Source organism: Hemiscyllium ocellatum, chromosome 4 (assembly GCF_020745735.1).
Source record: "Hemiscyllium ocellatum isolate sHemOce1 chromosome 4, sHemOce1.pat.X.cur, whole genome shotgun sequence".
Lineage (NCBI taxonomy): Eukaryota > Metazoa > Chordata > Chondrichthyes > Orectolobiformes > Hemiscylliidae > Hemiscyllium > Hemiscyllium ocellatum.
This window is the reverse complement of record NC_083404.1, coordinates 82466141-82477486: the sequence shown is the minus strand read 5'-3', so window position 1 is coordinate 82477486 and position 11346 is coordinate 82466141. Positions and strand designations below refer to the sequence as shown.

At 41.6% G+C, this 11346-nt stretch overlaps 1 protein-coding gene across 1 annotated transcript in view; it reads right to left on the bottom strand.

The window, feature by feature from the left end:
* Nucleotides 1–2933: 2933 nt before the first annotated feature.
* The window catches only part of LOC132815218 (uncharacterized), a 35472-nt gene continuing 27059 nt past the window's right edge, over nt 2934–11346 (bottom strand). Inside the window, exons 6-9 of the mRNA XM_060824033.1 lie at nt 9457–9657; nt 7898–8040; nt 4964–5076; nt 2934–3171 (exon numbers count right to left, since the gene is read on the bottom strand). Coding sequence (XP_060680016.1) covers nt 2934–3171; nt 4964–5076; nt 7898–8040; nt 9457–9657 — 695 coding nt within the window. The remainder of the gene's footprint in view (nt 3172–4963; nt 5077–7897; nt 8041–9456; nt 9658–11346) is intronic.

Below are 11346 nucleotides of genomic sequence, written 5' to 3'. Positions count from 1 at the left end.
TAAAAGAGACCTAAGGGGCAACCTTTTCACGCAGAGGATGGTACGTGTATGGAATGAGCTGTCAGAGGAAGTGGTGGAAGCTTATGGATGGGTATATGAATAGGAAGGGAGGGATATGGAGGGATGTTTGGAGGGATATGGGCTGGGTGCTGGCAGGTGTGACTCGATTGGGTTGGGATATCTTGTCGGCATGGACAAGTTGGACCGAAAGGTCTGTTTCCATGCTGTACATCTCTATGATTCTATGGTTCTAAATTAATTCAAGATATTCACATGGAATCTAAAAGACAATGATGAGAAAGTCAGAAAGAACTGGTTAGTAAGGTTAGATCACATAGGAATCAAGGGAGCTAGCCAACTGGATACAAAATTAGCTTGAAGGTGATGGAAGTCTATGGCCAGACTGGAGGTATGTGACCAGTGGTGTGCTTCAAGGATCAAAAATCAGTACTGGATCCGCTGCTTGTTTTCATTTCCATAAATGATTTGAATACGAATATAGGAGATATGTTTAGTAAGTTTGCAGTTACCACCAAAATTGGTGGTATAGTTAACACAAAAGATTATCTCAAAGCTTGGGGATCTCAAAGTCACCATCTGGGACCTTGATCAGATGGGCCAATGGACTGAAGAGTGGCAGATGGAGTTTAATTTAGATAAATGGGAGGTGTTGCATTTTTGTAAGGCAAATCAGGACAGGACCTGTACAGTTCATGGTAGGATCCTAGGAGGCGATCCTGAAAAATGAGACATGCACATGCATAGTTACTTGGTGGTGAAGAAGACATTTAGCATACACGATTTCATTGACCAGAATATCAAGCATTGGAGCTGGGTGGTCATGTGGCTGTACAGGACATTGATGAGGCCATAGCTTAAAAATGTGTTGCTGGAAAAGGGCAGCAGGTCAGGCAGCATCAAAGGAACAGGAGAATCGATGTTTCGGGCATAAGCCCTTCTTCAGGAATGAGGAGGGTGTGCCAAGCAGGCTGAGATAAAAGGTAGGGAGGAGGGACTTGGTGGAGGGGCATTGGGAATACGATAGGTGGAAGGAGGTTAAGGTGAGGGTGATAGGCCGGAGAGGGGGTGGGGCGGAGAGGTCGGGAAGAAGATTGCCGGTCAAGAAGGCGGTGCTGAGTCTGAGGGTTGGGACTGAGAAAAGGTGGGGGGAGGGGAAATGACCAAGCTGGAGATATCTGCATTCATCCTGTGTGGTTGGAGGGTTGCTAGGCGGAAGATGAGGTGCTCTTCCTCCAGACGTCATGTTGCCATAGTCTGGTGATGGAAGAGGCCAAGGACCTGCATGTCCTTGGAGGAGTGGGAGGGGGAGTTAAAGTGTTCAGCCACGGGTGGTTGGGTTGGTTGATGCAGGTGTCCAGAGGTGTTCTCTGAAACGTTCCGCAAGTAAGCAGCCTGTCTCCCCAATGTATAGAAGGCCACATCGGGTGCAGCGGATGCAGTAAATGATGTGTGTGGAGATGCAGGTGAATTTCTGACTGATATGGAAGGATCCCTTGGGGCCTTGGAGGGAAGTGAGGGGGGAGGTGTGGGTGCAAGTTTTGCATTTCTTGCAGTTGCAGGGGAAGGTGCCGGGAGTGGAGGTTGGGTTGGTGGGGGATGTGGATCTGACGAGGAGTCGCAGAGGGAGTGGTCTTTCCGGAACGCTGTTATGGGTGGGGAAGGAAATATATCCTTGGTGGTGGGGTCTGTTTGGAGGTGGCGGAAATGACGAAGGGTGATACGATGTATCTGGAGGTTGGTGGGGTGGTAGGTGAGGACCAGTGGGGTTCTGTCCTGGTGGCGATTGGAGGGGCAGGGTTCAAGGGCAGACGAGCAGGAAGTGGAGGAGATGTGGTGGAGAGCATCATCAACCACGTCTGAGGGAAATTGCGGTCTTTGAAGAAGGAGGCCATCTGGGTTGTTCGGTATTGGAATTGGTCCTCCTGGGAGCAGATGTGGCGAAGGCGAAGGAATTGGGAATATGGGATGGCATTTTTACAGGGGGCAGGGTGGGAGGTGGTGTAATCTAGGTAGCTGTGTCACTTAGTTGACATATGAACAGCATCTTCAGACATTCTAAAGGATGAAAGAAGCTGTCATCGAGAAAAGTTGCTCACCTCTTGGTAACAACATATTAATTACATGCAGAAAGCCTCAGACATCAGAGCTCTTTGCACCATGACACTGATGACAATGACTTACAGTATTGTCCAAATTAAAGTGCAATGTGCAGCGACTGTGGTGGGCTCTGCCCTAAATAGCTCCACCCACCCTTACATCCACCCTATGAGTGACAGAACAGAATCAGTACCAATACCATACATATCTACAAACAATACTGCAATCCAGCTTTTCAAGGGAGTGCAAAGCCAGTCATGGTTGGGTGGTGTACAATAGGAAATTTGCACCTCCACTCTCCGTCATATTACTCATAACTCACCTAACATAATGCTGAAAGAAGGTGCACAAAGCAATGCATCCCTCTAGTTAAACACTATCCCACAGGGGTCTTCAAGCATTTCAGGGCAATTTAGTAAACTGTGCAAACTCTGAAATACTGGAGGACAACTGATGATGGAAGGCGCTAAAGACAGTGCTTCACAATTGCTCTCAATCTGCTGTGTATCATGAGGATTGTACTGCACAGCACTTGGATTCCAGACACTTCCCAAAGCCTTAAAAAATTACCCAACCTCAGCACTGCTACTTGTTTCACAGACTGCGGCTATCTTCTAAATGGTAACAAGCACCTGTGAACCGCAAACACTAAGTTGGGATCAGCTGAAGATACCACACTTACAATCATATGAATAACCAAGCATTCATAATATTCATCAGAAAAGTTTAGGCAGTGAAAAAAACAAACAAATTAGGTACTGTAAACATATACTGCAGACTGAGCAGAAACTAATTGTATTACTCTCTGTTATATATCAAATGAAAGAAAAACTAAACTCTTGCTTATTCTTCCAGAAAGCAGCTTTCAACAATGTTCTGGCTGGCCTCTCAAGCTTGACGGTGCTGAGGTCTATAGTGTTCTCTTGGACGTAGCTCCAGGTCACTGTCTCAAACTGTATCCTCAGAGGTTTGATTGTCACTTTGTCTGCATCCAGGGCATCGCCTCCACTCCTTGGGGAGAGGATCTTCAGTTGCTGGCTTTCCCTCATGAGACTGTAACAGTCATTACAGGTTCCTATTGTTACAGGCTTAATGATGACAGTCAAATTGATATCTTATTCGATGCTATCAGATTTCCAACAAGGTGACAATGAATCCTTAACAGTGATGGTTCCACCTTAAACGACTGATCAGATAGTCTGCGGGGAATGTCAGAAGTAGAAAAGCCCATCAGCAAACGCATTCCTGATCCTTCACAATCACAATGAAGTGAGAGGTTATGGTCTCATACATTGTAGCATGGAGGTTTTGACTTTGCAAGGAAGTCAATGTCATGCCTTTATAAGGAGCTTGAAGCTGTGTAACGTTATGTAGATGCCATGTTGCAGAACAAAAATGTAAATTCTACATGGAGTTAAACTCAAGCACTTCATTGTGATAGCACCCCTCCAAAAATAAAGCCACCTTATACTATCAGAAACTATAGTTAGGTGTGAGATAGTTGCAACTCAGAGTTCTAGTGTCAGATATGTAAAGTAATAAAAGAAATGGCAAAGCCAGATGAAGCTTTTAAGCATCTGGCTGCATTGTGCATTGCTTTGCATATCTGACATGACAGGGCTAATTAATGTAAAGCAAGTAGCAGTTTTGATTGCTATGAGCATATAATTTGAAATGGTAATTTTTCATAATCATTCAGAGGATGTAGGCTTTGGGGCATAGGCTTGCATTAATTGCCCATTTCTACATACCCTTGAGAAGGTAAATAGTAAGTTGTTTTCTTGAATCACTGCAGTCTATTTGGCGAGAGTGCATCCATGATGCTACGAGAGACAGGGTTCCAGGATTTTGACCCAGCAACAGTGAAGAGCAAAAATATATTTCCAAGTCAGGAAGGGAACTCGTAGACCAATACAATTACCTTGCAATTCAACTCAGTTTGATGATAGATGGGCATTGTACTACTCAGTGATTTCATAATTAATACTTCTCTAGCAGGTTCAAACTTATCATTCATTGCATGCTGTCTCCAAACAGAAAAACAGTAACTTACTCTGTCCCTCAGCATAAAGTAGCAGCCATTTTGAACTCTTTATTCTGTAGTGTTGATGTGATGATACCAAAGTCCTTGCAAAGGAGTAGCAAGCTCTGTCTGAGACTAATGATGATTCCCTCCCACCATCCTCGTGTTCCCTTGTGTTACTATCCCTGCATTCCAGATAAGCTTTCAGCCTCTCCCATTTTACTCAACCCTTTTTCCTAAGTGTTAATATTCCCTATTTAAGCAGAGCTCATGACTTTGTGAATTACCATATCCTCCTTACTCAATCACTACCCTCAGAGAAGTCAAGGTAATTGTGAATTGTCAAATTTCCAGCTCCTCAGCATATTCCTGACCTGCCCTTTTAGTCTGTTGGTCCCACTGTTCTATCTCGATCTGCCTGCCTTTTACCATGATCATTTCCTCAGCAACTCAGACCAGTGAATCCTGACCTCAGATCTGAGCATCACATTTTCCTTAAAAATGCATGGACTGCTTCTGATCAGCAGGCTGACCATTAAAACCAAAATACCAGGACTGATTATGATCCAACTAACTTGGGAGGACAATCCCAATTAAGCAAGCAGCTTCTAGACAGATGTCTTCAAAGCACCCTGCAGTACAAGCCCAATCACCAAACCTTAAGAACACAGTTTCCTGGATTCTGGTTGGATCACATGCCTGACTGACAGTGGCAAACCCCCTGGACTAAAACCAAATGAGCCTCTTGCTTGACTGTGGCCATACTCTCTGACTAACCATAACCCTCCTTCTCTCCACTAAGGACTGGCTGCTTAGACTTACAGACATCGCATATACACCAAGGAAATTGCCGTGCATTTGCTGCAGTTACTGGCACATGCAGTAGGTGGAACCTTAAAATAGCCATGCAGCAACATGTCATACTGCTCAATGCCCTGAAAAATAAAAAGTCTTCTGCACTAAATGATGAAAGCAAAAATGTTGGCTGCCTGTACAATAGCTGGAGAGCCTATGCACGAAAAAGCAACACAAGCCAGGGGAGCTGGAACCCTTGAATTCAGTGCAGTGATAAGCAATAAGAAAGCAAGCTAAGATGCATGAGATGTGTACACTTCCATGCATGTAAAGCAACCTGGCAGGAGCATATATTGCATAAGTGCCCATGAGCTCAAAAGTAATGTCCTGTAGAGCTAAAATGGGGTAAAAGTTGTTCTGAAAGCTGCTATGTGGTGAAACTGGCAGTTTGACAATGCCAACTTGTGTGAAGGAAAGGTGGCAAATGACAATGTCCATAGTGTATGCAGGGAAATGTGATGAGTGGAGCTGGAAGAAGGTCTGGAAAAGTAAGCAATGAATTGTGTCATCAGGTAACTTCTCTTGACATTTAATGTTGGGAATTGTTGCCATCTAGTTTCCTGGGGAAGAAGAGAATTGTTTTCTGGAAGGTCAGAGCAGACTCAATGGACCGAATGGTCTCTTCTATACAATTAAAAGATCCTGTGCTCTGAGGTAATGGGAGAATTAATCAGAAGGACCTCATTATTACATTTTGAATTACTTATTTGATGTTACTCTGTTTAACTCCAAATACCTCAATTAGAGGTACTGCTGATTAATTCTTGGGTGTGATAGAAATCATCTACTTGGTGGACCGGGTAACAGCATAATGGATAGGGAATCAGTTTAATGTAAAAATCGCAGTGCCGCAAAGGAGGTGAATTTAAACTATGACTGTTTTTCCCACTAAAACCCAAGGCAGCAGGGTATCATTTAATTTTCTCCTTTCCCTTTTCACTCCCATCCTTTACCAAGATAGGCCAAAGGGTTCTCCCTGAACCCAAGTTTTTGAACTTTAATTTTTGAAATAAATCTACGCACAATCCTTTAAAATGACATCAGATAAGATTGATTAACACAACATAATAAACCATATAGGTATAAGAAGAGAAAATGATTGGTGAAGACAAACGCAGGTCCCTTACAGCCGGAAATAGGAGAATTTGTAATGGGAAACAAAGAGATGGGTGACCAACTAAATACATACTTTGGTTCTGTGTTCACAAAGGAAGACACAAATGAAATGTTAGAAAATATAGGCTTTAGAGAGGGGGAGGAGCTGAATGAAATCAGTATTACGAGGAAAAGTGTGTTGTGGAAATTGATGGGATTGAATGCAGCTAAATCCTCAAGATCTGATAACATACACCCCAGACTGTTGAAGGAAGTTACCCTAGAAATAGTGGATGCATTGGTGATCCTCTTCCAAGATTTTATACACCCTAGAACAGTTCCTCTATTGGAGTATACCTAATGTAACACCTCTATTTATGAATGGAGGCAGAGAGGAAACCAGGAATATTAAACCAGTCAATCAGACTTCAGCAGTGGAGAAGATGCTGGACAATTATAGAAGATTTAATAGCTGAGCATTTTGAATATGGTGGTAAGATCGTACAGGGACAACAGGAATTTATGAAAGGAAAATTGTGCTTGACAAACCTGAAATTCTTCGAGGACGTAATTCAAAATTGATAAGGCAGAATTAGTGAATGTCAGTTATTTAAATTTTTAGAAAGCTGTTATCAAAGTCCCACATAAGAGATTAGTGTGCAAGATTAAAGCGTGTGGGATTGGGGAGAGTGCATTGAAATGGATAAAAAGTACTTGTTGGCAGCCAGGAAACAAAGACTAAGAATAAATGGGTTTTTTTGTCAAGTGGAAGACTGTGACTGCTGGAGTACCACAGTGACAACAGTTATTCACAACATATATTAATGACTGGGATAATGGAAAGATGAGGGAACCAAATGTACATCTCAACATCTGCAGATGGCACAAAACTGGCTGGAGGATGAGCCGTGAGTAGGATGCAGAAATGTTTCAGTCTGATTTGGATATACTGAATGGATGGGCAAACACATGTCAGATGCAAAATAAAGTGGATAAATGAGATTATCTACTTTGGGAGCAAAAAAACAGAAAGGCAGTTCATTACATAAATAACTATAAACTAAGGGAGGGAAATGTACAATGAGACTTGGGTGTCCTAGTTCACCAGTCACTAAAGGTATGCATGCAGGTACAGCGGACAGCTGCACGTGCGGGCATGGTGGCCTTCATAGCAAGAGGCTTTCTATACAGGAGCAAAACAATGCAAGTGCAGTTCCCAATGACTGGAGAATCCAGAACCAGGATTAGGAGAATTTATTTTTATCTGGAGAGTGGTGAGTCTGTAGAATTCTCTACTACAGAAAGCAATCAAGACCAAAACATTGTATGATTTCAAGGAGTTGGATATAGTTCTTGGAGCTAAAAGTTCAAACAATATGGGGAAAAAGCAGGAACAGGCAATTGAGTAGGATGATTAGCCATGACCACAATGAATGGTGGCGCAGGGTCAAAGGAGTGAATGGCCAGCTACTGCTCCTATTTTTACATTTCTGTGTTTCATGTAGATCATAAGCAAATTGCATCACTTTTTCATCCACGCACACAAGTACAGAGGAACCTCGATTATCCAAAGGACACGAGCAGGGCGTATTTCGCTCGGTTAGTCGGATACTTGAGTGTCGGATAGCAGTTAGCCAAACATCGGGCAGCGTCTATTGGACGTCAAATTGCCAATGATTTGAGAATCCTAGAACTGTAACTTAAAAAATTCAACTAGTTCCAAATTATGTGACAGAAACAGGCATTTCAGTGACTGATGACCCACTTTGGTGGGCTAATTGGAAGGCTGTTAAGCTAATAGTGTACCTCCATTAGAATTTCAATGCAAGGTGACTTGGTAACTGTAAAAGATATTAGCACAATGAGTCCTGATGTTTTCCTTTGTCCAAAGCTGACTGGAAGCAGATGGCTCATTTCCAAGTCCTTTGTGTCAGCTTCAGCTGGAATATCTATGCAATTCAGGAGAGTCAGAAGCTTCAGGAAACACGATAGAGTGATCATCCTTAGCCATTTTATGAGTCCAGCAATATTGCAGATTTTTAAAAGAAAGTGTTTCGACCAAAACATATAAAACAGACTGCAGTTTTCTTTGAGATAACTCTTTATTCTCTCTAACCATGATAACAGCATTTTTCAGAGAACATTTGTATGTCCTCTAGAGTCCCAGCCAATATTTAATCATAAATTGTAGGAAATCCTAGCTATTTGTCTCACTAAGAGCTTTGTTGCCTGTAAATTAGCTGTCTCGTTTTCATTCAAAACAATAATGAATGTAACTCATTAGTTGCAAATTGCTTTGGGATGTTCTGAGACCAGGCGAAGTTCTACAGAAGTATATGTTGTTTTTGTTCATTAAAATGGGACAGACTAAGAATGTTATCAGGTTGTAGGAAGTGAAACAAAAATAGAAATTGCTGAAGAAACTCAACATGTCTGGCAGCATCTGTAGAAAGAAAGCATGTTCTGAAGATAGCATGTATTTGAAGATAGTGGGCGGCACAGTGGCACAGCGGTTAGCACTGCTGCCTCACAGCATCAGAGACCCGGGTTCAATTCCCGCCTCAGGCGACTGACTGTGTGGAGTTTGCATGTTGTCTGCGTGGGTTTCCTCCAGGTGCTCCGGTTTCCTCCCACAGTCCAAAGATGTATGGGTCAGGTGAATATAGCCATGCTAAATTGCCCGTAGTGTTAGATAAGGGGTAAATGTAAGGGTATGGGTGGGTTGCGCTTCGGCGGGTCGGTGTGGACTTGTTGGGCCTAAGGGCCTGTTTCCACACTGTAAGGAATCTAATCTAATCTAGTAAACTAATCTAATCTAATAGCACTGGAAACAAAACATTAACTCTGCTTTCTCACCACAGATGCTGCCAGGTATGCTGTGTTTTTCTAATAATTTCAGTTTTAGTTTAGATTTTCAACTAACAGCCACAGTTCTTTGTTTCATTCTTGTAAACTCAAGTTATTTTCCTAAAAAGATGGAATTCATTAAACTTTTACTTTGAATCTTAATTTATTCTAACCTAAGTAATTGCATAATCACATGTTGGAATATTTTCAGCTTCCTACAGTGTTAATAATTTTTTAATCAATTAAGCAGTAAGTAGTTCCACAGCCCCAGTAAACCATATGGCTACTGTCTCTTTACAGAGAGACCACTGGTAGTAGTTTAACCTGATGGTCTCTACCCTCAAGCAAGAGGAGAGGTTGAGAAGGAATATCCTTCATAGTAGCCTCAGCTGGTGCGATAACAGGATCCATATTGTTGCCGTTACTCTGCATCACAAACTTGCCAACTATACTAACCAATTTTCCAAACAAAACAGATAGTTTTTTTTTCATTTTATTTTAAAAAATAATTTTCATACCTTTCTGTACAGCTTCAGGAAATTCATGCAGCCACCAGAGTGAAAGTTGATCAATCTTATTCCCAAGCATTGTTACCCGTTCTCTTTCTGCTTTTAAAGCATCATTTGCCTTTTCGCATTCAGTTTTAAGTTCCTCCATCAAGCCAATGATCTCCGAGAGCACAGCCCTTACTTCTTTTTGCAAATCCGTGGTTTGTTCATCTACCATATAAAAGCAGACAGCATCAATTGCAAGGAATCAGTTTTGAGAAAATAAATAACTAAAGCGGTAAAATACATAAAAAAAAATTGACTCACATAAACAAACACTTAATTAAAATTAACTTTACAATTCAGATTTCCATATACCAAATACCAACTCCTCTATCTCATTCTCTAAACCCCAAAGGTTTGTAAAGTGACTAAGTAACCAAAATCATTTTTTAAAATCACACAACACCAAGTTATAGTCCAACAGGTTTAATTGGAAGCACTAGCTTTTGAAGCGCTGCTCCTTCATCAAGTGGTTGTAGGAGCAGCGCTCCGAAAGTTAGTGCTTCCAATTAAACCTGTTGGACTCTGACCTAGTGTTGTGTGATTTTTAACTTTGTACACCCTAGTCCAACACTGGCATCTCCAAATCGTTTTTTTAAACTTTGTTTGTGAGATATGGGCATCTTGGCTGGGTAAGCATTTATTAGGCATCCCTCGATGCTCTGTGAATATGGTAGAGAGCTGCCTTCTTGAATACCTGCATTAAATTTGGTCTGGAGATACTAACATTGCTGTTAGGAAAGAAGTTCCAGGATTTTGACACGGTCAGTGGGAAAACAGTACTATAGCTCCAAGTTAGCATAGTGACTGGCTTGGAGAGGAACTTATAGGTAGTGGTGTTTACATGTCAATGCTTTTCTTTTCCTTTTAGGTAGCAACGGTCACATCTGGAAAGTATTGTTGAAGGATCCTTGGTGATTTTCTGCAATGTATCTTGAAAATTCTGAAGCATCAATGCCTCAGGTATCTGCATGGCAGGATTGATTAATATTCTAGCCTGGTACCATCTTCAATCACAGAAATTATACTCTGAATTCTAGTCAAGTGTATGATGTTGGCCAGAACTTAAAACAGAATTTGTAAATCCCTCAATGGTAAATCTTTCCAACATCAATCTTTTTGATTCCAACAGATCATCAGTTATTGTGGATGTAGGTTTGCTCACTGATCTGGAAGGTTCATTTTCAGATGTTTCGTCACCATAGTAGGTAAGCCTCCAAATGAAGCACTGTAGTGTAGTCCGCTTTCTATTTATATGTTTGCGATTCTTGGGTTGATGATGTCATTTCCTGTGGTGACATAATTTCCTACGGTGATGGCATTTCCTGTTCTTTTTCTCAGGGAGCGATAGATGGGATCCAAGTCAATGTGTTTGTTGATAGAGTTCCGGTTAGAATGCCATGCTTCTAGGAATTCTCGTGTGTGTCTCTGATTGGCTTGTCCTGGGATGGATGCATTGTCCCAGTCGAAGTGGTGACCTTCCTCATCCGTATGTAAGAATACTAGTGAGAGTGGGTCATGTCGTTTTGTGGCTAGTTGATGTTCATGTATCCTAGTGGCTAGTTTTCTGCCTCTTTGTCCATCAGTTCATCAGTTATGGCTTTACGATGGGCAGTTCCTAATTAGTGTGTGACTTATCTTTTCCATTTTAAGTATTGCTCAAATAAACAATAAATAAAAGTAAAAAATTATGGAGAAGTGGATTTGAAGAGAAGATGAGCTCAGCAATGATTATATTAAATGGCAGAGCAGGCTTGAGGGACTGAATTGATTACTTCTGCTTTAGTTCTTATGTACTTAAATGACACCTAAACATAATCACGTATCCTGGCTCTTAATCTACAATGTAGCAAATTT